This window comes from Exophiala xenobiotica (genome assembly GCF_000835505.1).
Source record: "Exophiala xenobiotica strain CBS 118157 unplaced genomic scaffold supercont1.1, whole genome shotgun sequence".
Lineage (NCBI taxonomy): Eukaryota > Fungi > Ascomycota > Eurotiomycetes > Chaetothyriales > Herpotrichiellaceae > Exophiala > Exophiala xenobiotica.
In genome coordinates this window covers 3762813-3786824 of record NW_013562494.1, presented here as the reverse complement: position 1 = coordinate 3786824, position 24012 = coordinate 3762813, and the positions used below count along the sequence as shown (strand labels likewise).

Genomic DNA, 24012 nt, shown 5'->3' with positions numbered 1-24012 from the left:
GGTTCCATTCTTCTTTTCTAATGCGGAAGTTGACGCCTTTTGACTGGCGGAGAAGAGCGATCTCAATGAACGGAATTGTTCGCCATGGTATGAATAATGGAGGTCAATGGGAGGAGCATCGAGGTGGTGGAGATGCATGTCTCGCCGACGCCTTCCCAGCCGAGTTGCACATCCACCTGCTGTATTGATTTGATGGTCTTGATGGAGGACAGTATCTCTGGAACTCATCAAACAACCTCACTACAATTCGATCACTACGTACGCATACAGACCTTTCTTCAGGTCTCCGCCACCAATGCTATCCTCTCTGAAACAGGAACCAAAGATTCAGTACCATCTCGATCTGCGATGCCACGGATGCCTGTGGTGCCTTCTTTCACGCCGTCGCTCCTCCTCTACCACCCGCCGACGCAAGTCTTCCGCTCGTTCTAGTGTCTCTAGCCTTTGCAGTCGTATGTGCTCAAGCTCCCTGTCCCGATCATCACGCATTCTCAATTCTTCAATCTCGCGGAGTCTGTCGACCTCATTTCGCGCTTCTCGCAGCTCCCTTTCTGGCCCTGGACCTTGCAAGGCGTCACTGAATTCGCGCAGATTATTTGCCAGCCGATTATTGATCTCGTCCATTTGTTGGTTGATGCGGTCGATATTGTCCCTATGTCGCTTTTGCCTCATCTCCTCGAGCTCGCGTAGGTCCTGCGCTATCGTCGGGTCAAGATCTTCCCCTCGTCTCGGTGGCCGGCCCCCTGCAGGATAGTACCGCCATGGTCCAGCTTCTATCTCCCGTTCTCGAAATCCGTCATACCGCAATGGAGCATGGTCGTCATTGTCGAGCAATACTACTTGCGTTGGAGCCGCACGAGTCTCGAAAGTGGCTTCCGGGTTCAGGCCAACTGCTCTCAGGAACGTTCGAACGGTTCGTGGGTTGCGACCGGTATAGTATTCATTGACAGGCACCCAATGAGTCTTCTTACAAGGTCCCCAGCCTTTGGTGATCGGGATCCGTCGACGTTCATAATACCATTCGTCGTCGGTGGCGGCCATCTTTACGCAGCATTATCACAACGATTTGGAAGCTGGATTCAGCAGCAGGAAGCTTTTCATAGATGATATGTCATTAAGCTCAGGTGTCGAGAAGGATAGGTATGCTATCAACCTCAAGCAGATCCTGATCTGATGTATCACGACCCATTCGACCAAAGAATCCCGCGTTACACCATGCACAAGGCAACCAGTTGCAGAGCATCCAATGAGAAAGCGCGCAGCATAATTTGCGGTCGATGACAGTATGCTGTCCTCCCAGCTGGTATCTTTTCGCCGAAGCGAAGATCCCCAATCTGTCAGAAAGCCAATTCGTCAACAGTACAGCCCTCCTGGCTGTCAACCTCACCACAAGCTTCCAGTGCACTTTCCTGGAAATATAATCCGCTACTGGCCCGCAGCTCCACAGCAAATATCATTCCACAGCCAGCAAGCTCGACTCGTCACAATTTACAACAGGGCTCAAGGCTGCCTGTCAGCTGATGACGCCTTGCTAGCCCAGAGTACTCGTACAATCAGTACTCTTTACCCGTCAGTTCTCACAGCTTCTTCTCAAGCTCCGCAATGTTTTTGTCAGCCGCTGCCTGCTTTTCAGGGCACTTCTTGTGCTCCTGGGTGTATTCCTGGGGCTTCTGCTTGGCTTCCGGTGTCGACCGGTAATCCGGATGCGACCTGTAATCTCTGTTCTGGGGGCCCGAGTAAGGGGGCAAGGGACGATGTTTTGCCCATATTTCGCCGGCGACCGGGGATTTTGGACATTTCTCTTCCATGTTGATAAGCTGTTCTGAAAGTAGGTTTCTCGAGTATCTTACGCTATGTTCAGCGGCGTCGACACGTGTGATGGAGGGAGGGCCATAATTCGAACGAGTGATGCTTGGACCCATGGTTGTTCGGGTCTGGTGTCTCGAACTTGACGATGGTATACTGAAGTAGAGAAGGCATCAAACCAAATTTGATCCCTTTGAATAGTCCTGACGGTGGCGGCTATCGTCTATTTTAACGCCACGCCGTCATCATCCTGCATGGTGATATTGTCACCCACATCCTTCCAATAGCTGCGTGAGTTGGAGTTGATATCACAGACAAAGCAGGGACGGCTTATATCACTCGTTGGTGTGGAGATCGTCACCAATATCACCAGAATCTAGCGATGTGATAGCACGAACAAGCCCAAAGCATCGGAGTCCTCCATCAATCCCCAGTTCTCATCATGGTGCTTTCGTATCCTGAGTCTGCGTTATTTTCTTAGAAAGCATGAACAGATTCCCGCCTGATAAGGGATGACTATCATTATGCTGACCGGGATTAGGTGTGTATTGAAGTAGGAAGCTGCGTCGAACCCAGCCTAATCCCAGTTTCAGCCCGCCAGCAAATATGCTTCGCGCCACATAGTATTCGTTGCACCTCCAAACCCTTTTAATCTGATACAAGTTATCTTTCCGTGCCATGGCAGGGAAGCCTTTCTGTTCCTGCCCACGGAGACTGGACCCAGGCGACAAAGAAATTGACTCTTACTGCGGCAAGAGCATGAATCAGGGACATTACTCAAGCCATCGGATAGAGACAAAGCGTGAACATCGGAGAGTAAGACCAGTATTGGCATCTGGAGAAAGCGACATGTCGGAAGTGGAAGTAGACTTAAATTCGCCAGGCTGGGCGGCCCAGTCTCCTCAGCGTGGTGGGCCTGACGGTTCTCTCCAATAGCAGTGGCACCGTGCTTTGAGTCACGATTTGGTCGGGATGGTCCTGATGTGGTCGTAGACCTCGGTTCAACCTCAACTTCCTTCAGCTTGTAGACTGGCCAAGGCCTGCCCGGTTTGCCTCAGAAATTCATTTCGGCAGTTGGCCTTGTACTGAGCAGAGTAGAACGAGCTCTTCGTTATATTCGTATACTGAAGATCCGCTTCAGCTTCTCGGTAAATGTGGTTCATGTGGGTCTTCAACGTTTCCGAGTCCCATCTGCCGTCGGTATCGATTTCGAGAAGCTTGTCCACAGCTGTAAGGATACCCTGGAAAGCGGGCATGTTGACGCACCATCTCTCTCTCAGCTCTGCCATGACATCCGTGACGATTGACTTCAGCTTGTAATCGACCCCCTGTGAAGTCGAGACCTTCTCCCAAAACCTATCGGTCCGGTTGTGTGGAGCAGCGCCTGTGCAGTTGAAGCGTGCGGTTGAAAAACTCCCGTCGCTTGATTCGAAGAAGCCGAAAACCCAGAGCATCAGTTCCAAGTACACGCAACCAAGAGCCCACATGTCAAATGGTCGTGACACCTTTCCGTTCCGGTCGAAGTCGGGAGCGAAGTAAGTCAGTGTGCCTCTCGTCTCTGAGGTCAACTCAGAATGCCCTTCCTGGCCCCCTGCCGGCTTGAACACGCCCGATCCAAAATCTGCAATCTTGAACCTAGGATGATAGCCCGGGACTTTTTCGAAGACCAGGATATTTTGAGGTTTGATGTCGAAGTGAGAACCCCAGTGGGCATCCTTGGCCGGATTCGGCTCCGTATTGGTGGGGTGCTTCAAGTGATGAACGTGATCAATGGCATGCGCCAGCCCTCGCAGCTGGCGCAGAAACCATAGAGTTTCGTGCTTCGCGAAACCCACGCGCTTTACACTCTGCATGTAATCAGCAAGATTGGATCTGGCGGCTGGGTAAAGGATATAATGGTATTCTGACTGTGTCCAGCTCGTAATGTGAAGTACAATGTCAGGTTTCGGGTGGTCAGCGAGGACTCTGAGCATCTGGATTTCTCGAGCGAATTCCGCTCCACGCTCGGGAGGGAATCGTTTCAAAGCAAAACAACACGATGGATCCTTAGAATTGAGGTCAGCGATTGCGGAACGGACAGATTGATAATGAAATGCTTGACTTACTCCGGTGAGATAATGGTGCGCTGAATCGATCCAGACCTTGTACACTGTACCGGATGCACCGGAGCCAAACGTTTCTAGTGGTGTAGAATCTGGTCCGCGAGACTCTAGTGTAGAACTTGGTCCGCGAAGCAACGGCATGACCTCTCCACTCTCGAGATTGTGATGTTTGAAGTCTAGGTCAACATTTCTTACGTCAAACATGGCTTTGAAGCGTAAAATCTCGTGGACCCGGTCTTGGCATTCAAGTTGGTAAAAGCATACCATGTTGTGTCGTGGTGGTGTATCGTCGCTGCAGTCATGATAATCAAGAAGGTGATGGAGAAAGACCAATCCAAAACCCTGGTAGACGCAAATTAGCATCAGCTTGAATGCCGGACGCTCTACTATTTGATCGACAAATGTTTTCTTTTCAGTGCCGTCCATCCTGAGGGAGTCGTCAAGGAACACAAGATCACGCACCACTTCGTATGTCCGGAAGGGCGTTTCATCTCGACGAGAAATGAAGTCCTGATCTCGGAAATTCGTTTGGCGCTTCCTAAGCAACTCCGCTCTGATCATCTCCTTGAAATTCTGACTACCTGCAAAGTGTGCGTTAGGCTGTGGGCTTAATTGAGCGTATCCGCAAGCCCAGTAAATATTCAAGGAGAACTTTCGCCGTGGATGATCGTGGATAAAGCCGCAGATGAGTGAGATCGCATTGTCGATCAAAGTTGAAACTTCGTAGTCTCCAAGAAAGCAGAAAGGGGTCTCGACAATGAGCTCGGGGGACGCACTGATCCCACATATGCCGTGACGGTGGTAGACATGCCTGTCCTCCAGTTCGTGGTAGGCTTGTATGTGCTTTCTTATGATTCTCGTTGGTAGAAGGTCTTTGTACCTATCTTTCTGGATCCAGGGAAACGAGGAGACATCGTATTTGTGGTTCCAATCTTCCTGTCCCTGCCAAGTGATTGTCACCTCTACGGGGATCTCATGAGGAAGGATGTCGTCCGTCAAATCCTCCATCATGACCTCCGGGGCAGGGCTTCTTGGAGACGGGGAAATAACCCCCCCCGGTGAGATCGGCCTAAGGTGCGTACTAGTATCCAGCATGAGCGGTGGCCGAAGATTTTCTGCTGCCGTGTCCAAAGTTGGAGTGCGGATGTTCACGATAGGACCAGGGCCGGTATTCTCCCCAGCGGCTGGTTCGATTTCACCTCGGGGAGTAACTGAATTTTGGATCGTGTTTGTAGCCTCAACGCCGACATCTGGAAGCCTCGCAGGAGCCGAACGAATTGGAATCAGTGCTGGTTGCTGCGGTGGCGACATCTTTTGATTAGTATGCTGTGCTGCAGAGACCGTTCCACGACGTTGCGCCAGCCCACCATCTTGCGTGGTTGGGCTTAAATTCGAGGTCCCATTGCTCGAAGTATAGGTTTGTCGAGCAGGATCTCTCCCTACCCAAACGGAGCGACGGATATTAGCCACATCGCTCTCTTGCTCAATGAAGACACCGATAAGAGCACGAACCTAGTCTATGCCATTTTTTTCGAGTCCACTTATGAATGGTTTGAATCCACGGCATATTGCCTGGTTGCTCGAGGCAGGATGCAACAAGTCTGCCATGACGGAGGTAATTAAAATACCTACAGAGCACAAATAAAGGTAGACTCTTGAGACCCAACTCTCCACGGAGAAAAATCACCATTTGGCACATGCGCAGAGGCCCTACATTAGCAGGGCAGCAGGGTAGAGCTAGCGAAGGAAATCATGAACGCAGAGGAAATGGGCGCAGTGGCGGAGGCTGAGCACACCATCGCTTCGAGACCTACGGGGTACATGCGGCCATGTTGCCAAAGTTCTCGAGACACCATACAGGGCAAAGTCCATATGAACCTATAGCATGAAAGAAGCATAGGTCGGGGAAGGCGAGGAGCCGCCACCGGTTTTGGTCAGTTGCAGTCACTCCGGGATGTCCAGAAGAAGAATGTGGTGTCTGATAAGTTCAATCCAATCAGACAGCATCGGTGCAGAATGGTGTGAAGCAGGGGTTCGCAACGAGGATGGTGAGGCTGCAGCTCGAAAACGACATTCAGCCAGCCTATCCGGAGTCGACAACGGCCTTATGCAGAGGATTTAGATGTCGCTTGCTAGCCCTAGTTTCAACTCTCAAATAAGTTGCGTGGTGACAGTATTTCCACGCGGGACCACAGAAGGTGTGTCGGTTCGGACAGCTTGGGCATAAAGAATCGAACAACAATGTTCAAACGAGGGAAGATAGATGGCCAGCTTTATCGTATCTGAATGAGCCGAATGCTGCTAGACTCAGCTGTTGGGTCCCACGACGGACAGAGCACAACCTCACAGGACCGATCGGGATCCGCGCTCTTGGGTCCGAGCAGGGATCGGAAGAAAGTAATCTGAGGCTGTACGGAATACGTCCTTTCTGGTCGGTGGTGATGGAGGAGTTAGTACAATTTGACAATCACACGCAGGGGTCTTCCTTCGGAGTGGTGAAAAACATCGACAAACTTTCTTCATAGCTTCGAGAAAGCTCTTCAGGCATTCACCCCAACGTTACACACCCACAATGATGCAAACGCCTGCTGTAGGCGTCTTTTCTTCAATCGAGGCATCGGCGCAGCCTTCCCGGCCGAACGTGACCAGAGCTGGACGCACCACAATGCAATGACTTCTGTAGCAAAAGGCGACCGGGGTCCAGAATACGGGCGCCATTGTCACGTTGAGGCTCGAGGCGACCAGCCTGATCGAGCGAGACCGTGAAACCACCGTGCTGGGTGGGTGTCACGGCCTTGACAGGTCGCTGAAGATGATTGCAGCACAATTAGGGAAGCCAAATTCCGTGGCCACCGTAGCAACTGCGCCAGCACGAAACCGCATCCGACTCAGACATGCGTATGACGTGGCATTTTCCTCATTATTGTTGGAGTCCAACGGTAGGCAAACGGAGAGCAGAGGTGCCCAATTACTTGTATATTACTGAAAGGCACACTTGGCACTTTTACTAACGTACTACTTGTAGTTGGTTGATGAGGAATTCGTACGCCAATCCAGCCGCTCAAGGCACCTATGCGGCATCTGATGGGGAAAACAACTATGCTGATGGGTCGTAGGCCTCAGTCTAACGGCCTGTAACACATCATGTCCACGCCTTGCAGGCGCAGATGGCACACAGGACAAGTGCTGAGGCACGCTAAGCCGCTCAAGGGCCCCAGGCTCCGGAACAGACCATGTGGCGCGACCGATACGAGACGGGGCCTGGCAGTGCATGGTCGCCGTTCTGGGATAAGTTGATCCCTTTGCCCCCCCCAAATCTCGTACATATTTTGGCAACGCCAGCAACGAGCGAGAAGACCCAACCTAGCCCAGACTTTCCCATCCATTGACCAGTCCTGTCGTTTGCAATGCCGAAACAGAACAGCGTGCAAATATTCGACAGCCGCTACATTGACAAATCAAGGCTTGAAACGCTTTTGAAGGCACTTTACGATGGATCTGAATACAGCGTTCGGCGGCAACTCGATAAATGGAGGGTGGAAGCACCGGAACCCCTTGAACGGGTATGTATTATCATTACTGTTGCTTTCATAACTCAGCGTACAAGTATGCTAACGTTAATAGAAGCAGATTGAAGCGCTGCGGCGCTAAGGATGTCCACAACAGCGACAGACGCTGATGCCGGTCGTCATCTGCTCTGGATTTGAATTTGAATTAAGAAGCATTGAGAAACCCTGTGGAGTCAGAGGAATAGAATGATTGGGATTTACTGTAACAAAAACACACTTACTGTGTGATCGGAGTTGAAGAAAAAGTGCGAATTTCCACAAGAAGGGGAATGAGACCTCCAGGACCGACAGGCGTCGGGTACGGACACTGAGAACTTGGAACACTCGAGTAGAGCGCACCACCATGGTCTGATATTTCATCTGAAATCAGGACACGCTGTCTTCACTACTTAATTCCCACGAAATCAGGGAGTACCAACAGCAATTTTTTCTGTGGCATAAGCAGCTCGACATTGAGTGCTCCATATTTTATTTCCTTCTGTCCTCACTTCCCGGGCGTGTTAAGCATCACTTGCATCGATCTTGACTGGTGTTGATAGGGGCGCAGAGGGTAAGTGGTCACACTTGCTTCCCTTTCAGGTTAATCTACTGCTGGCTCCTTATTTTAATCTGTACGAATTGCCGACCTCTGGATTTATTGCCTATAAGAGAAGGCGTCATGGACCCCCCGCGCCAAACATGCATGACCAAAGCAAATTGGCATGGGGCTCTGAGGTCCTAAGCATGCGCTCGAACACCAAGTGCACCTCAAACCGGTGATATCGAATGATACGTGGCGGCGCACCCGAAGGGGCAGGCTTCAAGGCCCGGGCGGCAAACGCAGGCGGGCAGGCCCCAAGGACACTTGCAGAGTGCTACTGCAATGCAAACCAACTGTTTTGGTTGGCTCGTCTGCCTAGTGGCATTTTTTTGGGGAAAGGCGGCAGGCTGTTCTGTTTACAGTATGCCCATGGCTTGCTATGTCATATATCTATTCGCATCACTACGGAGTACTCAGGTGGATCTTTTGCCTCGTGGTGATCGATCTACTACTTCACCCGCCGCCTACGCGCATTCAGCCTCAGGTGTGCTCGCTCACGCATTCCACCATGGCACCTTCTCGCAAGCAATCATATGGTCCATCTGTAGGCAGCGATCCTACTGGCAACGTCAGCAGATCTTCCACGACCACCACTACCAGCAGCGGTAGGTCAGGCTCGACCGCAAGCACCGCGCTCGACGAGATCCTGAAACAGAACCCCCAGATCGTTACGGACCGCTATGTCAAGGAGGAAAAATTGAACCAGTACCTCGCCTCGACCTATGGGCCAGGACAGTGGAAAGTCCATGTACGTGGCGTTTTGCTTCTTCACTTACTGCCTGAGATGATGGAGGTTCTATTTCTGTGCATTATATCACATTCTGACAAACGATTGCCTCACGGCCGAGCAGCATAAAAATGGGAAATTCTACATTATTGCGCCCGATATTCTGTCTGATGTCGGTATACCTTTTTCTTCACCTTATCACCTGCGTTCCCCTTCCCTTGAGCCTTGAATTTCCCGGCGAGCTGTCTTGGTTGAGTTATCTCAGCCTGCTCTTGTTCCCCTAATTATTATTCGCCCGCCACTCCTTCAAGCTTGAATTTTGCATGGTGTGTGGGAGTGTTGTTTGTTTGTTTGTATGGGTACGAAGCTTGCAGGACCGACGCTAACTCCTGGTCTTCATCTGTGGGCGCAGACGATTTTGCAATCCTGCGAATAAAGATGCCGAAAGACAATCATGAGTATACAATGCAGTAGTCGACCGTGCCAATGTATGTCACGAGGGAGTCAGGGACATTCCTTATTCAAAGATGTAGTCGTATATGATGAAAGTGGCTGCATTTTGTCGACTTCCACCTTCTGAACGGTAGTGTAGCCCAAAACTTTTGTACAAGCGAAACTTAGCAGTGAGCCACGGATTGATTGTCGTGTAGCAATCAGCCTTCCCAATCATATGCAACGCTTAGAATAACCGGTCATGGCCATTTTTCGGTGCGCCGGGAACTGGTATCTCTTCAAGTACGCTCAGGGTCCCCCATCGCGGACGAGGATGCTGTGTACCCGTCAAGGTCGAGGGAGGTGCTTCGCATGCGTGGTGAATCAAGATTTTCGTACAGAGATTACAAACTTCTGGTGGAGGAAGAGACGAGTAAGAATCAATATCCAGATTTTATGAATGAAGATGAAAGAACAATAGAATTTGATTCATTCAAGGGGAGTTCCCAATCACACTAAGTCTCTGGCAATCATAACTGCTGTAGGTGTCAAAGCGTTGGTCCTTTAGATCGTGTCTTTTTTGCCCGAGACACAGCAGTGGCCACCATATTGGATACCGACGCTTGAGCTTAATATGCGTCCATGTCCTCCATATATATATGGTCAGAAAGGTTAAAGGTACCAAGTCCAACGAAGGACGTCGAAAAGAAATTGGACACGACGGTGAACGGCAGGTATACCATGGTCAGGATCGCCAACACTGTCACCGTCACTGCTTCCTCAGCGGTCTTCTCGGCCATGTCGGACATTTTTTCGTTCAGCTTACGCATGGTCTCACTTTCTCGCCTGGATTCTTCGGTCAAGCTTTGCAGCGCATAGCTGCTGTTCAGTTCCAGAAAGCTGGACAACATGCCTGTGAGGCTTTGCAAGCGAGAATAGATTTCGTCAAGGCGCATGAGGTTCACATTAAGATTGCGTAAGATCTCAGCGAACTGCCGCTTCCATTTTTGTAAATCCGTTGGCATATCCTCGTGCGCTTCTGATCGATAGCTCTGAAGTTGCGCTTGCAGGAACTCCATATCAGCTTTTGTTGACTGAATGGCCAACTTAGCCGCTGAAATTTGCTTTTCTAACATAAAAAGAGCTTGTCGTTCGTCTGTTTCAGGCAAAGGCACAGGACCCGTGTTGTTCGGGGAAGTGCCTAGGAGCCGCATTTCGTGCTGCTCAACCTCATGCATCAGCGCAACAACGTACGGCCTCCAATTGCATGCCGCGTAGAAGTATAGCGCATGCAACGTCCGCCATGGACATTGCGTTTCTTGTTCGCTAGATGCCCAAATATCGTCCAACAAAGCCTCTGCGGAGCTAGAAAGCGACACGAACAGCCAGGTAGCCCGAGACTGTTGATGGTCAAACCTAGAGAACAGAGCAGTCTGGCGAATTCACCATCGCCCACTTGGATTCGGTTCATTGACCTTGCTGTTTTCTTCAATGAAACGAATGACTCCCATCGCTTCCCATGCCGGGTAACTCTTGGATCTGCACAAGCTTGATACTTCTAAAGTGAAAGGCGGTGGCGCGAATTCTACCTCGTACTGTCGTCTGCCAAAATATACGATGTAATCTCGAAACGCCTGGGGAATGGATATCTCCTTGCACAGCTGATCGAAGAATTCCGATGAGACGGACAGCGCAGAGTCTGAGTGCATCCAGACTTTGCAGGGCCACCTTACTAGCACTGGATACACTGCCAGACGCGTCTGTCGCCAGTTTGAAGGGCTTCTTCTCGAGAAGAGCTTCGAATTGGACACTGTCAGCATCCGAAAGATCAACCACCGGCGAAAGCTCGTGCCAGTCACTGGAAATTGTCGGATCCACGGCCACATATGCCTCGATTCTCGAGTCTGGATCTTCCTTGCGTAAGAAAAGAGACCTTTCTGTCTCCTCGAAGACCCGGTCCGTGGCAAGATTTCGGCAGGTTGCGATCATGATGACATTGGGCTGCTGCATCCGTCATGAAGACGCGAAGCGTTGTCTATGTACCCGTAGTCAAGTTTACGGGGGCAACTGAGCTCTGAAGGGAAAGGGCAGAGACCACCGATGTTGAAATCATTCGCTTATATATATGTGCAGCTCATTGCACAGCCCCATCAAAGTGGTTCTACAGGCGAAAATGAAGTTCAGGGGTCGCCTACTCAGGCGGCTGTGCAGGAACCGCCGAGGCCGCCCTGGCTAGAAGGCTGACTGGGTAGGGAGTACGGAGTACGGAGGCGTGCACCAAATGTAGTTGCCGCGCTAAAGTTGAATGACGAGGACGTCAAAAGACCATTTATTTTCTTTTCCGTTGCTCCGGACAACTGTCCCCGGAGATATCGGACCTCGTTTCTCTGCCCCTAACTCTCGCCTATCCTCTACCATTAAGGCATTTAAGTGGATTACCTTCAATTAAGACTTTAGTTAAGGCTGCCTAGAGCAAAAGAAAATCTCATGTCAGGTTGTGATCCTTCGTCATTCGATCTTAGCGCGGCATCTACATTTGGTGCACGCCTCCGTACTGTAGGCGTAAATGGCGTGTACAAAACAGGAAAGTGCGGCGTGGAGAATGAAGCACACATACATCAGGTTCCGAGGTAGCGGCGGTTGTCCATATATACGCCTCAACTTCCCAAAACTCTCAGTATTACAGCCATGGTATGACGAGGCCTCGCTGATGGTCTCTCGTCCTTCGTTCACACCACCATGCTTCTCAGCGTTCGTCTCGGGAGCTGGAAGCGTCATCGACTTTGACCACGACAATGTCAATCAAAGCCATTTTCTACAGCAAGTTTGATCCTCATGAAGGTTGGCCGTCCTCAAAGTATCTTATATGTATCGTCTAACTCAGTGATAGGACCCAAGATCGTTCATCAAGTTCCAGAGGACTCGATACTGACGACAGTCGATGTACCTGCAGCCAATGGCTCCGGCTCGAGCGCTGGCTCTACCTCGCCCGCCCTCCTCTCCTTCCCTACCATATCGCGCTTCTTGATCCCTCGTCAGTCGCTCTGTGGGAATCTTATATCTCTGTCGCCGCCTCCCTTGACGCCTAGTACGCCCCCGACGCTTGTGCTGTCATACCCTATCTGCTTGACGTCTCCGCAATATCCACGAAATGAATTCATTTTCAACTTTGCCCTCGTCTTGAGCGAGCCGGCTACCACCGACGTCGCATCGTACAAGTCCGTTGTCAAGAAGTTGGCACATTTGATGCGCAGTCTAGAAGAGCAGTCGAGATTTCTTAGCGATGACACAGCATACCCGAACTCCGGCAAGATCTACAGCCTATGTGAGATGCTCATGGAAGATCTGAACAACTACTGTGAATGCATGATACCAATAGACGAGCTGAATACTCTGAACATCAAGCTGTTCCCCACGCTGCCGAACCCTGCCAGCGTCAAGCCATGGCACGTGCCGCTGTTCACGGTGAGGATAGAAACCATGGTAGATGAAAATTGGGACCTGACCATGCTACGGATAATTCCGTACATAAATGGCGTCAACAGCGTCAAACGAATTGCCGTCCTGGCCGATGCCGATGTCAAACTCACCAAGAAATGTATCAAACACCTGCTGTACTATGGGTGCATACTACTACTCGACATCTTTAGCTTCAATGCCATTTATGCGCCAACGGCTGAATTCTCCGACATGATTGCCAAAGATGTCGAAATGCAGAAAGAATGCGCTCGCTATGTCAACACGGCCTTTGCGCCCACTGCACAAGAAGAGGCCATCATCGATAGTGCAACCGATCGAAGAACGAGCAACTTGACCTCCGTCACTTTGCAGGACGACGAAATCTGGCCCCTTACCGGCAAAGGTGATCCAATCGATGGTGTGGGCATTGTCCAACTCTTTGCTAGTCTGCGTCAAGGTCTGACTGTGCGAGAATGGTACGCTCAGAATGCAAACATGCTCGCCAACATTGACATGCGCCGGTTCATAACGTTTGGGGTCATCAAAGGGTTTATATACCGTGTGCATCGGTATGCCATCAGAACGCAGAAGTCGCTCACATCGCTTCCTCACCATGGGGATCACAATGGCGACGATCTCACCAAGAGTATGTCGAGCGAACGGCAGCTGAACGAGGAGTCGAGGAGCAAAAGAAAGCATTCGCGTCGGACGGATGATAGAGGCGTGTCAGATCACCACCTGAACCAGAGGATCATAGAATTCCTTGACGGCACGCACTGCTTTGACGAGATATGTACTGAGCTGGAAATCAGCGAGAAAGAATTGATGGACAGGCTCAGGAGTCGCGATATTGGCGAAGCTGTGACTATTTGCAGATAGTGCTGCAGTTTGAGCTTTGACAAGCGCCAATGCAGGCTTCGAACGGAGTACAGTACCTTATAAACATCATCACATCTTGCAATTTGTCATCTCTGGCCATGGCGCTCACTTGCCCTGAATACTTGTCGTCGTCGAGTCTGCGCCCTCACGTGTTTTATCTGTCTTTGGTTAGTCTGTCCTACAGGGTTGTACTTCTGCCAGCTATTGGGTGGCATCAGTGGCTATCACATATTTCATGTGCAGGCCTATGACCGCTAAAACGCCACCCCCAAACCACCTATAGGGAGGCTCACCATGCCTAGTGGCCCATCCTGCCGGAACATGTTTAAACGAACGGAAGCTACCGGGTAGCCTAGAAATGCCTAGAACTTAGTGTGAAAAATCGACCTGTATATATATTATATACGTTCAAAATTGACTCAATTTGATGCGGGAGGATGGCCGAGGTAAATTGAACCCTCACATCCAAACCTTTTGTTCACTGGGACCTAATTTGTGGCAATATAGTGGTTTAAGGCGGCGTAAGTCTACACTGTGCATTTCCTTAGGCTGGGATTTGTTCTCTAACAAGTATTGTAGAGATTTAAGTCAAACACATCAAACTTAAAGTTCTCTGCTTTCCGTAAGGAAGCGTGGGTTCGAACCCCACTCCTCTCAGACTTTTTTGCCCTTCCGGAGAGGGAGTTTTGTTCCTTTTTTTTTTGGCTGCCGGCGCAAGATCGTGGTAAGGTGAGGTGAAGTGAGTTGAGCGCGGCGAAGCAAAAGGAAGGATTTGTGGGTTGTGGAAGAAAGACCGAATGGCGGCGAAGGCGGGGTGGGATGCACAGGGAGGACGAGGTCAAGGGCTCGGGGGTATCCCTTAGGTACTGTACCTTACCTATAGGTTAGGTAGGGAGGTAGGTAGATGGCAACTGGCGGTTTGACAGACACTGGCCAGGCAAGCAGAGTAAGGTTGATGAGAACAAGTCAATAGTCAAAACGGAACTTCATAAGCCTTTCGCATTCTGATGAACATGACTTGGATGGCTGCGAGGAATCTAATGCCCCAATGGAGCATGTCTCCCTTATGAACACAGCCTTGTCACTAACGGGTATTATCCTTATTATGTACCACTCCTCCTCCAGTTCTTCTCTTGACGAGTTGCTCAGGAGCCAAAGTACCTACCTAGGTAGAAGTCTAGATTCGTGCCGTATCTACCACAGTACATCTATTGCTGCTCAAGTGCCCCCTTTCACACTGAGGGCTCTCTCGCAGATTGTTCTAACCAGCGACATCCTCAGCTCTCGTCGTCCCATCCATCCCGACCTTTGCCGCCTCCCTCTCCGCGCTCCCGCCCTCATTATCCTCCCCAAACAACTTAGCAATAGCCTTCATCGTCGTATTGCCGCCCGAGAACACGATCCCTACATCCCAGCCTTCCTTCTCCATTCCTATCTGCCGGCTCGCACACAGCGCTCGGAATTCGCTGTTGAACAAGACCACGGCCAGACCTACACATCCCGACGGCTCGACCACGACCTTCAACCGCTCAAACACAAGACGCATGGCCATCTTGATCTCCTCCTCACTCACGGCGTACACGCCCTCCAACTTCCGCCGGTCGCTGAGCACCTCCCAATTCGTCACACCGACAGGCGTCCTCAGGCCGTCCGCAATCGTAAGTGTCTTGACATGCTCGATCCTCTTGCCCTGTGCCAATCCACGTCGCCCATCATCGCCGCCTTGATATGAGGGTTCCGCGCCAAAGACCAGGGTACCAGGTTTGTCGCTGAACCAGGTCGCCACGCCTGACAGAAGCCCGCCGCCGCCAAGGGGTGTTATGACGGCATCCAAACCGCCGACGTTCTTCTTCTTCTCTTTTTTCTCCTTCGTCCCACCTATGGGACTCTGACCCTGTATTTGAGTTTGAGAGGGAGGAGAACTAGCAGCAGCCAGTTCCTGCAGTATCTCATCAACTTGCTCCTCCAACTCCAGTCCCACCGTCCCCTGTCCTAATATGATATCTGGGTGATCGTACGGCGGGACAAGAATCGCGCCCTTGTCGGCGATGACTTCTTGTACGACGGCTTCGCGCTCCTGGCTTGTCGAACCACTGAAGATCACGTTGGACGTGTACAGTCTCGTGCCCGCGATCTTGGACGGTGTGCTGATGCTTGGCATCACGATGTAGCTGGGGATCTGGAATGTGGAAGCGGCGAGGGCAAGGGCTTGCGCGTGGTTACCTGGACGGGGCATATTAGTATTTTTGTTCGGATTGAATTTTCGGCAGAGGTGGATTGTTGCAAGCCTGAAAGAAAATGACAGTATTGATGTAGTGGTGGTGGCATAGAGTGTCCAGTTAGGATGTTTTCTCTAGGCGTGAAGGGGGAAGCGCCCGCTCTGTGGAAGAACAGGGCCGGTACTCTCCGTGCCCGAGCAGAGGAGCAGCATGGACGGCTGGCCAGCTGCTCACATGTTCATAGAGCAGTGCCGGACACAGGCCATACTGATGCCTCGCTCAGCGTCAAGCAGCTCCCACAGAACATGATGAACAGTTTCCTTCAGCTTTCGCAACATTATCCATGACGCCCGAAGGCAGACCACCACGCTTGCAGCACTCCATCCCCAAGAGCGAGAGAACGAAGAACAGCAGAAGAAACGGAACGATGACAAAGAACATTGACGAATCAACAGAGGCCAAAATAGACACCAAGAAAATGAGAACGTACCGCTACTATGCGTGACCACTCCCCTCCGTCGAACCTCTTGGATCCCCATCTCCTCGACCAGTCTGGTCACGGCATGAAACGCGCCCCGCGCCTTGAACGCCCCGATCTTCTGAAAATTCTCGCATTTGAAGAACAACCTGAAGCATGGCGTCGTCTCGGGGTTACGACTTCTTTCCGCATCCTCGAAAGTCGGTGGATTCTCCGATAGAAATACCTTCGGGTCCGGCGAACTAGCGATGGTGTTGAGAGACCGCGACGTTATGACCGGCGTGCGGTGGATGTATGGGCGTATCTTAGCGCGCGCGCTGGCGATGGAGCTGGAGAGTAAAGGAGGACAGGTTGTTGGGTCGGCCATGATGGGAGTCTTCCTCGGCTGGGATGTAGGTTGCAGTACGGAGACAGAGTAAACCGCAAAACAAGTACCGCAAAACAAGTACCGCAAAACGATGTCCAGAAGAACGACCACTTCAGTCAGAATTGGCTGGTAACCGGAGGAACGATGATTCGTAGATGTGGTTTAGTCTGGTGTTGACCCTGTCGAGAAAGTGTGTAGTTTGCTAGAGTAGTACTCCGTACTCCGTACTGGAAGGTCTAAACCTGGGAGATGTTGTTACTTTGGTCAAATGTTGCATATGTCAAGTCTCGGTGGATGGCGTGATAATCTGTAGCTTAACGATGGCAGGGAAAGGATTGAGATTAGCTGAGGTTGCTCGCTGTGGTCAGAACTAGCGTGTCAGCTTTGGGTTAAGCCTATTATGATTTCACAAGAGATCTTCAGACGATATACACCGTACACAATGGGCAGAATATCACGAAACCACGAAGGATCCTTAGGTGCCTAGACGAAGGTTAAGACATAAGGACGGTGCATTCCGGGAGTCGGCAATAACGGAAATGGAGCCGTGGGCGAGGCATAAGGAATATACTACAGTATACAGTATGGTCCATTGGGTGGTCCAGGAAATGGCATTCATTGGCATTGCTGCAGAAATTCCATCCTTTTAACCAACCGACGACCACCATTTGATACATAGTCAACTTTTCAAACGCCTTGATATCTCACATCACCACTATGCAGCCAACCGATTAGTTGTTCTCTGGTCGCAGAGAGCTAGAAATTGTTAGTATTGATCTCAAGCAACGGCGAAGGAAATCTTACCGAACAGCCTTTCCAGCACGCCAGATTTCCAAACCGCGGATCTCCTCCATCTCGCTCTCAAACTTCTCTCTGTAGTCCTTCTGGCTGTTGTACTCCAAGCTGCGCTTGGTCTCTGTGCCGTTCTTGACACTGTCGTACAGATCATTGAATACAGGCTTGAGAGCATCCTTGAACTTGCCCTGCCAGTCGAGAGCACCGCGACGAGCGGTAGTGGAGCAAGCGGAGTACATCCAATCCATTCCGTTGGCCCCAATGAGCGGGTACAGGGACTGGGTAGCCTCCTCAACGGTCTCGTTGAACGCCTCGGATGGGGAGTGGCCACGCTCGCGAAGGACTTCGTACTGGGCAAGGAACATGCCGTGGATGCCACCCATCAAGCAGCCTCTCTCACCGTACAGGTCCGAGTAAACTTCTTTTTCGAAGGTGGTCTCGTAGAGGTATCCGCTGCCGACAGCAACGCCTAGAGCGATAGCCTTCTCTTTAGCTTTGCCGGTAACGTCCTGGAAGACGGCAATGGATGAGTTGATGCCACGACCTTCACGGAAAAGAGATCGGACGGTTCGGCCAGAACCCTTGGGGGCGACAAGGATGACATCAATGTCCTTGGGGACGTCAACCTTGGTGAGGTCCTTGAAGACAGGCGAGAAACCGTGGGAGAAGTAGAGGGTCTAACTGTCAGCAAGACTGGTCAATCCACGTAAGACCCTAGACGTACCTTTCCCTTGGTCAATTGAGGCTTGATGGCTGGCCAGGTCTCGCTTTGAGCAGCATCACTGAGTAAGTTCATAATGATTGTGCCTCGAGAAATAGCATCGTCAACCTCGAATAGGTTTTTGCCTGGAATCCAGCCGTCTTGCTCGGCTTCTTTCCATGATGCTCCGTTCTTGCGGACACCAATAATAACATTTAGACCGTTGTCACGGAGGTTGAGACCTTGTCCATGACCTTGTGAGCCGTAGCCAATGAGTGCCAGTGTGTCATTCTTGAAGTAGTCCTGCGTTTTGTTAGAGGAGGCGTGTCAAGAGCTCGGTGTCCGCATACAAGAAGTTTCTCACGAGGCCAGTCGGCTCGTTCTAAGCAAGGCATTAGCAGACTGCTTGCATGGTTCCTCCCGTAATTACACACCGTAGACATCCTCTTTTGTGCCAGCAAAGTCAATAGTCTTGACACCTCGTGTTTGTTGCTGACTTGGAGCTGCGAACGAGGCTCGCTGATGGGCTGCAACCACGGGTCTGGTCGCAACAGCAGAGACGAATGACCGTTTTGGCACGGAAGGAGCAGTAATTTTCTGCTTGGAAGCAGTGCGCAGCGTTCTGGCGAAGGTCTTGGAGGCCATTTTGTCAAATGAATTAGGCGAGGAGAGGAGATTCTGAGGTTTTGCAAAGTGCGAGTCGAGAGAAATCCTGGGGAATTTTTTGGGTACTTCTACTTTACACAGCCGGGACTCACTGCACACAAGCTATCCATTGCCGCAGTCTTTCTCTATTGGCTGGCCACTCTACGTCTTGGCTGCGACGGTGGCCATTGTTCTCGGAGAAGCCTTAGTCTCCCCGAACCCTGGGTCTGGAGCACCCATGTCACCATGGTAGTTGCCCTCGTGAGCCTCTACTCGTAGGGTCCTCGACAAATGATCCATCTGCAGTATTCTGGAATGGGTGCTTGCCATGCTGCAAATATGCTGAACTCATCTATTCATCTGGACGACGTGTAGATGTTTCCCACCAACACATCGGATTGTCTTCTCCAGACCTGTATCAATGCCTCTAGAGCCCCTAAAAATCTTGCCAGCAATGCGTAAAATCCTCAACGAATATGAAGTCGTGTCATTCATCGTGTCTATCATTCTTTGAATCGTGGGGTTCTCATCGCAATACCCGGTCGTAGCTCTGGCCTTTAACCGCACCACCACCCATTGCCGTTCTTGCGTTCCTTCTGAATCCCTCCCGATTATTTCGCAGGTCTTCCGCGGCCTCCTTATTTAATGGATCGGATGCATTGGGTTCGAGGAAGAGGAACTGGATGCGAAGTCAGCGGTCGTCACCACACCACTTCTTTTGTATTCACCTGCATGCCCACGATCACCGCATTCAGATTCAGCACTGGCTTCCAGTCTTCCCGCAGAATGTTCAAGCATACGTTACCCTCCAGGTCGATGTTTGGATGATAGATCTTCTGCGTGCATTTGACCTTGGGAGGATCGTGGGGGTAGTTCTGGTTGATCGTAAAGTTGAATACGAAGCTACCGCCCTTGTACATGCCTTCATCCGGCTCGATCGTGAGCTGGAAATTAAGGATATCATCCGGATTAGGGAATGTTGTCTTCATCGTCGAACCCAAAGACACCTCGCTCAAATCTGGTAGAAGTCAGTACTACCCCAGCCTCTGGTTTGCGTCGTGGCGAACCTTTCTGCACCCGCAGCTGAGCGGCCGTCACCTTCTTCTTTTTCTGTGTTGTTCCTTGTGCTTGCTCATCTTTCTGTTGCTGTTGTTTCTGGAGGTTGCCATCAGTGCGGGCGTAGTGGCGTGGACAGAACAGCCTACCATAGACCATATTTTCATCATCTTGACGTTGGTTTGCCGGTGGAGTCACCGACTTTTGAAGAGTAATTTGGTGGCTGAGCTTATGGGAGGAGGGATCTCGAGATCGCAAGGAGCCTCGTGGCAAATCTAGGATCGGGTATATTCGTGTTGTTGGCAAACGATAGCAGCAGGCGGAAACAGCGCAACTTGGTGGGTGAGGGCGCGATATTAATGAGGCAGGATTGAACGGTGTCTCGGTTTGTGTATTCGTCAGATGGCTAAGGAGCACGAGCAATGCATGCGAAAGGCCGGTAGAACACAGAATGATCAACGCGAACAACGAACAACGGATCGAAGTGAACGATCACTGAAATGGACTCACATGACGCAGTTCGGCGTAGATGAGGCGCTCTGAGGCTACTGCTTTTCTCCGATACCTACCCGGCACCGTAGGTCAAGAAATGTCACCGTCACACACTTTTGCCTTATTAATCATCTCGTCGTCCACATCGTCCTCGACATCTCTAGTGTATGACCTGACCAATATACATTGGTCCATGAATTGTGATCCTGGCAGCTTCGGGTTGCCAACACCGACATATGCTACACATTTGTTTTGATCCATGTTTGTGAAAATGCCGGAAACCACATATTAATCTGACTCAAAGCCCCCAACCCCACGCTATGCAGCAAGACGATGAATGCCTATCTTCGGTTGAAACAGCACAACAATCCAGTCTTGCCCAAGAACCAACAACATCCGATGAATCGAACCAATGACAAAGCCGCCGTTGTCCAAAGCAAGGCTTGGAAAAAGTGGTTACTTCTAGAGGTAGCTTGAGACTGTGAATATGGTCAGCATCGTATTGAAAGCCCTGAGGGGGTGTGAACCCACAGTAAATCCGAACTTGTCAATGCTGTCACTGGTGATTGCAACAGCCAGCAGAGCATTGGAGAAGATCCAAGTTGCGACAAGTCGAGTCCGGAAGTTCTTGTAAGAGTCTTCCAGAGTTTTCTCCTCTTTCTCCTCGGGAGCCTTGAAAGGAGCCAGAGCGCGTCTGACGGTCGCTTCGAATTGACTGTCAATATCGGCTTGTGGCTTGTCGACTTCTTCGATGACCGCCATCTTGCCTTTCTCATCTTTCTTTGACTGAGCCGAAGGCAAGACATCTGCCTTGTCCGAACCCTTCGTACCCCAGGAGACATCATGCCAATTGCTAAAAGCATAGATCATGAGAATGTTGATGAAGGATGGCATGAGGAGAAGATACTGGCCAAAGGAGGTAAACATATGCCACGGATCCAAGTAAAGAAAGGAAGCCACGAAATACAACCCGAAAGTCGCTGCCAGGGCTATGATAACGATTCCAGGTCCAGTCGACGCGAAGAACGACTTGACAAATTCATTTGCGCCCTCGTTCGTAACAATGTCGGTGCCATCTTTGGTTGTAAAAGCCCGAACAACCAGGTACATCGATAAAACTATGACATAAAGCTGGATGAGCGCGAAAAGGGCGAATGACATGATGTATGCAACCTTTGAACCTTTGGGTCGATTGCCCAAGGCCAGAATGAATTGCAACAGGAGGAAAGCCAGATACAGATACTGCAGTATTGTGTTGATAATAGGAGTCGCGGTGTCGCCGAAAGGGAAGGCCGTATTATCATTCTGGCTGCTAGGCTGGCCGACGAGATCCATAAGAATCTTGGTCGTGAGCCAGAAGGCCGAGAGAGAAAACCAAGAAAGCGTGACCGAGACAATGTTGTAAAGCATCTGGACGTGAAAGAAGAACATTCGAATGATGTTGTGACCGGATTTGTACATGCGTGAGAAATGCATGAGGGAGTAGATGGAGGCGGCAAATGAACCGTTAAGCCAACGTCGACGCTGACCGATGAATTCTGGAGCGCCTTCAGGTACATCCGTCTCAGCTCGGGATGCTTTGACGTAAGACAGGTGCCATTTGGACCCGGCCTTTGCGACCAACTCAAAACACAAGATACGGTCTTCGGCCAAGAACATGTTCTTTTTGAAAATGTTCATGCCTTCGATGCCTTTCTTGCCCAGGCGCTTGGACAAGGTATGATCACCATGGAAATATTGTTCAAGAGGGCGACCCATAATCGCCCGGAAACGGTATGCAGAGAAGGCACCAGGCAAGACACTGACATATCCGAAAGAGCTCTCCAAGGGTTTGTCGAGAATGTTGCTGATCTTGTACTCGAAATTTTGAGCGGCCACAATGGGATTCAACAGTTTCCTGCCAAAGACACCTCCGCGACCCAACATGGCATGGATTTCACCACAAGCACCACCGAGGTCTTTGTCATTGTAGAAGGCCTCCCACAGGGCCACCAGAGACTTTGGACCGGGCTTTGTACCTGCATCAAGCAGGATACACACTTCAGGATTCAATATGCGGCCGAATCCATTGAAGAGCCATCTGTGAGAGTTGATCTTCTTGCTGTTCTTTTGCTTCAAGCAGAATATCATCTGGACAGGAGGAAGCGAGGTTGCATCGTTGTCGTTGGGTCGAATGAGTTGCTGGCTGGGTGTGACTGAAAGCTGGGTAGTGTATTCGAAGATATGAACGACAGTCTCCTGGCCATCGACATCTTTCTTCATGACGCCATCTTGATAGATACCAATGGTCGCTAAGACGTCCAATGTGTTCTTGTCGCAAGGGTCAATGCCGTCGAAGACCAAACAGACCACGATCTTCTGCCATGCTGGACCTCCTTTATTCCAGAACTCGGACTTTTTGAGGTTGACAATGTCACGAATATTCTGCATAACACCGTGGAGAGTCCGAGCAGTCAGGACTTTGTCCTCGTTGTAGTAGGTGATGGCAATCAGCAACTCGGTATGTCGGTTGTACATAGCTGGCCGCAGATTGTAGCCATTCTTCAACGTGAAATCGTCGGGATCACAGGTGGCTGCTGTGTATCGCATATGCGTGAACTCCTCGTTACCACCTTCGAGGTCACTGCGGTATTTGGATTGGATAGCGTTTTGGATTGCACTCGGCACAGGGTAATCGATGCTCAGAACACTTCCTTGAACCAGCTTGACTTTTCTTGTAGCATATCGCTTGATCGTACCATAGCCAGGCGCCTGCCGCTCTGTCCACGCATCGGTAGTGCTGGTTGGATCGCTCGGGTGTGGAGGTCCAGGAGCAGGGAAGCCAGTTTGCGAACTGTAGCCATAACCGCCCTGCTGGCCATATGGTTGTTGGTTGTAGTTTGTTCCTGTGACTGGGGCTTTTGCAGGGTCTCCTCCCACATACGACTCGTTCAGAGTATACACCGACTCTTGTCCTGGTGTTAATGGCCGGGAGTGAGGGTCGTCGTACGGAACTTGGTATGCGGAGGGCTGATGCAGTAACGAATGCTCTGCTTCGTCGTCTGAGTGTCGACTAGGTGGTGGTCTATAGGCCTGTAGAATATGTCAGCGCAACTTCGAGATCATTCGCGCCATCGTAGTCCAACTTACGTTTCCATGAGGAAGATCGTTGAGTTGGTGACCAGGGTACTGGGCCATGTTTGCCGAGTGTAACTGCTGCTACACAGTCTTACCACCGAGGGAAGATCGAACGCAGTGACGAGGTTGTCTTTTATCAAAGTCACTGTATCCAGTAGGCCTGAAGGAAGCGAGGACGTCCTAGGATGACAGCCGCCAGGGCTGATATGACGAGGTGATTGCTCTTGAGATGTAGGCCAGGTGAAGAATTGGGTATACAGTGATAAGACGAATGCGGAGGGGTGAAGTGAAGGATTCCAAAGAACAAAGAATATGCTATATCAAAGCTGAGAAAGGGAATGCACGCAGATCTGAAGACGAGAGCGTTCAGACAAGGAAAAAGAGGGACAGAAGTGTTTCACTTTCTTTGAATTCTTGCCACTGGTTGTGCTCGCAGTGCAGGTCAGGCCTTTGTACAAGAATTCTCCCAGTCTCTCCCCTGAAGCAGACCGCCGAGCTGATATGCATCTGCAAGTTTACAAAGGCTGACGACAGAAATGCAGCCATGCCAATCATCGGCCTTTAGGTGGTTCACTCGCTAAAGGAAAGC

At 50.7% G+C, this 24012-nt stretch overlaps 11 protein-coding genes across 12 annotated transcripts; 3 read left to right on the top strand and 8 right to left on the bottom strand.

Moving 5' to 3' along the window:
* Positions 1-327: 327 nt before the first annotated feature.
* Positions 328-1041, bottom strand: PV05_01479 (uncharacterized protein; the record flags this gene model as incomplete). Its single annotated transcript, XM_013466478.1, has 1 exon — positions 328-1041. One exon carries the CDS (start codon positions 1039-1041, stop codon positions 328-330), a length of 714 nt encoding a protein of 237 aa, XP_013321932.1.
* A 536-nt stretch (positions 1042-1577) lies between these two features.
* PV05_01478 (uncharacterized protein) lies at positions 1578-1922 on the bottom strand (the record flags this gene model as incomplete). Its single annotated transcript, XM_013466477.1, has 1 exon — positions 1578-1922. The coding sequence occupies one exon, from the start codon at positions 1920-1922 to the stop codon at positions 1578-1580; it is 345 nt and encodes a 114-aa protein (XP_013321931.1).
* Positions 1923-2146: 224 nt separating this feature from the next.
* PV05_01477 (uncharacterized protein) lies at positions 2147-5219 on the bottom strand (the record flags this gene model as incomplete). The annotated part of the gene is made up of 2 exons (XM_013466476.1): positions 2147-3851; positions 3912-5219. 2 exons carry the CDS (start codon positions 5217-5219, stop codon positions 2814-2816), a joined length of 2346 nt encoding a protein of 781 aa, XP_013321930.1. The 3' UTR covers positions 2147-2813.
* Positions 5220-7245: 2026 nt separating this feature from the next.
* On the top strand, positions 7246-7910 carry PV05_01476 (uncharacterized protein). Its single transcript, XM_013466475.1, has 2 exons — positions 7246-7471; positions 7533-7910. Exons 1-2 carry the CDS (start codon positions 7316-7318, stop codon positions 7557-7559), a joined length of 183 nt encoding a protein of 60 aa, XP_013321929.1. The 5' UTR covers positions 7246-7315; the 3' UTR covers positions 7560-7910.
* A 327-nt stretch (positions 7911-8237) lies between these two features.
* Positions 8238-9378, top strand: PV05_01475 (uncharacterized protein). The gene is made up of 3 exons (XM_013466474.1): positions 8238-8805; positions 8909-8956; positions 9197-9378. Exons 1-3 carry the CDS (start codon positions 8437-8439, stop codon positions 9218-9220), a joined length of 441 nt encoding a protein of 146 aa, XP_013321928.1. The 5' UTR covers positions 8238-8436; the 3' UTR covers positions 9221-9378.
* Positions 9379-9845: 467 nt separating this feature from the next.
* Positions 9846-11205, bottom strand: PV05_01474 (uncharacterized protein; the record flags this gene model as incomplete). Its single annotated transcript, XM_013466473.1, has 2 exons — positions 9846-10345; positions 10950-11205. 2 exons carry the CDS (start codon positions 11203-11205, stop codon positions 9846-9848), a joined length of 756 nt encoding a protein of 251 aa, XP_013321927.1.
* Positions 11206-11872: 667 nt separating this feature from the next.
* PV05_01473 (uncharacterized protein) lies at positions 11873-13626 on the top strand. Its single transcript, XM_013466472.1, has 2 exons — positions 11873-12057; positions 12107-13626. The coding sequence occupies exons 1-2, from the start codon at positions 12012-12014 to the stop codon at positions 13552-13554; spliced, it is 1494 nt and encodes a 497-aa protein (XP_013321926.1). The 5' UTR covers positions 11873-12011; the 3' UTR covers positions 13555-13626.
* Positions 13627-14616: 990 nt separating this feature from the next.
* Positions 14617-17053, bottom strand: PV05_01472 (uncharacterized protein). The gene is made up of 2 exons (XM_013466471.1): positions 16264-17053; positions 14617-15777 (listed from the first exon to the last, which is right to left on the bottom strand). Exons 1-2 carry the CDS (start codon positions 16616-16618, stop codon positions 14816-14818), a joined length of 1317 nt encoding a protein of 438 aa, XP_013321925.1. The 5' UTR covers positions 16619-17053; the 3' UTR covers positions 14617-14815.
* An 80-nt stretch (positions 17054-17133) lies between these two features.
* On the bottom strand, positions 17134-18838 carry PV05_01471 (ketol-acid reductoisomerase, mitochondrial). Its single transcript, XM_013466470.1, has 5 exons — positions 18548-18838; positions 18464-18495; positions 18138-18416; positions 17423-18090; positions 17134-17374 (listed from the first exon to the last, which is right to left on the bottom strand). The coding sequence occupies exons 1-5, from the start codon at positions 18756-18758 to the stop codon at positions 17350-17352; spliced, it is 1215 nt and encodes a 404-aa protein (XP_013321924.1). The 5' UTR covers positions 18759-18838; the 3' UTR covers positions 17134-17349.
* Positions 18839-18930: 92 nt separating this feature from the next.
* Positions 18931-20333, bottom strand: PV05_01470. 2 transcript variants are annotated; one of them, XM_013466468.1, is made up of 4 exons: positions 19964-20333; positions 19826-19913; positions 19487-19776; positions 18931-19437 (listed from the first exon to the last, which is right to left on the bottom strand). In XM_013466468.1, exons 1-4 carry the CDS (start codon positions 19982-19984, stop codon positions 19285-19287), a joined length of 552 nt encoding a protein of 183 aa, XP_013321922.1. In that variant the 5' UTR covers positions 19985-20333; the 3' UTR covers positions 18931-19284. The 2 variants fall into 2 exon arrangements, with proteins under 2 accessions (XP_013321922.1, XP_013321923.1); XM_013466469.1 differs by having other exon boundaries at positions 19826-20333.
* On the bottom strand, positions 20320-23919 carry PV05_01469 (chitin synthase 3). The gene is made up of 3 exons (XM_013466467.1): positions 23436-23919; positions 20838-23378; positions 20320-20785 (listed from the first exon to the last, which is right to left on the bottom strand). Exons 1-3 carry the CDS (start codon positions 23481-23483, stop codon positions 20648-20650), a joined length of 2727 nt encoding a protein of 908 aa, XP_013321921.1. The 5' UTR covers positions 23484-23919; the 3' UTR covers positions 20320-20647.
* Positions 23920-24012: the final 93 nt, after the last annotated feature.

What these genes read in the sequence shown, in the direction of transcription:
- PV05_01476 (XM_013466475.1), top strand. Translation starts at nt 7,316, where the DNA reads ATGCCGAAACAGAACAGCGTGCAAATATTCGACAGCCGCTACATTGAC. An exon ending in CACCGGAACCCCTTGAACGG is followed by an intron (nt 7,472 to 7,532) that starts GTATGTATTATC and finishes TAACGTTAATAG; the next exon opens with AAGCAGATTGAAGCGCTGCG.
- PV05_01475 (XM_013466474.1), top strand. Translation starts at nt 8,437, where the DNA reads ATGTCATATATCTATTCGCATCACTACGGAGTACTCAGGTGGATCTTT. An exon ending in CAGGACAGTGGAAAGTCCAT is followed by an intron (nt 8,806 to 8,908) that starts GTACGTGGCGTT and finishes ACGGCCGAGCAG; the next exon opens with CATAAAAATGGGAAATTCTA. An exon ending in CGCCCGATATTCTGTCTGAT is followed by an intron (nt 8,957 to 9,196) that starts GTCGGTATACCT and finishes CTGTGGGCGCAG; the next exon opens with ACGATTTTGCAATCCTGCGA.
- PV05_01473 (XM_013466472.1), top strand. Translation starts at nt 12,012, where the DNA reads ATGTCAATCAAAGCCATTTTCTACAGCAAGTTTGATCCTCATGAAG. An exon ending in CAAGTTTGATCCTCATGAAG is followed by an intron (nt 12,058 to 12,106) that starts GTTGGCCGTCCT and finishes ACTCAGTGATAG; the next exon opens with GACCCAAGATCGTTCATCAA.
- PV05_01472 (XM_013466471.1), bottom strand. Translation starts at nt 16,618, where the DNA reads ATGGCCGACCCAACAACCTGTCCTCCTTTACTCTCCAGCTCCATCGCC. An exon ending in AGTGGTCACGCATAGTAGCG is followed by an intron (nt 15,778 to 16,263) that starts GTACGTTCTCAT and finishes TGCCCCGTCCAG; the next exon opens with GTAACCACGCGCAAGCCCTT.
- PV05_01471 (XM_013466470.1), bottom strand. Translation starts at nt 18,758, where the DNA reads ATGGCCTCCAAGACCTTCGCCAGAACGCTGCGCACTGCTTCCAAGCAG. An exon ending in GGCCTCGTGAGAAACTTCTT is followed by an intron (nt 18,417 to 18,463) that starts GTATGCGGACAC and finishes AACAAAACGCAG; the next exon opens with GACTACTTCAAGAATGACAC. An exon ending in CTCAATTGACCAAGGGAAAG is followed by an intron (nt 18,091 to 18,137) that starts GTACGTCTAGGG and finishes GCTGACAGTTAG; the next exon opens with ACCCTCTACTTCTCCCACGG.
- PV05_01470 (XM_013466469.1), bottom strand. Translation starts at nt 19,973, where the DNA reads ATGGTCTATGGTAGGCTGTTCTGTCCACGCCACTACGCCCGCACTGAT. An exon ending in TCAGCTGCGGGTGCAGAAAG is followed by an intron (nt 19,777 to 19,825) that starts GTTCGCCACGAC and finishes GACTTCTACCAG; the next exon opens with ATTTGAGCGAGGTGTCTTTG. An exon ending in CGGTGATCGTGGGCATGCAG is followed by an intron (nt 19,438 to 19,486) that starts GTGAATACAAAA and finishes CTTCGCATCCAG; the next exon opens with TTCCTCTTCCTCGAACCCAA.
- PV05_01469 (XM_013466467.1), bottom strand. Translation starts at nt 23,483, where the DNA reads ATGGCCCAGTACCCTGGTCACCAACTCAACGATCTTCCTCATGGAAAC. An exon ending in ACGATCTTCCTCATGGAAAC is followed by an intron (nt 23,379 to 23,435) that starts GTAAGTTGGACT and finishes CATATTCTACAG; the next exon opens with GCCTATAGACCACCACCTAG. An exon ending in TTGACAAGTTCGGATTTACT is followed by an intron (nt 20,786 to 20,837) that starts GTGGGTTCACAC and finishes CCATATTCACAG; the next exon opens with TCTCAAGCTACCTCTAGAAG.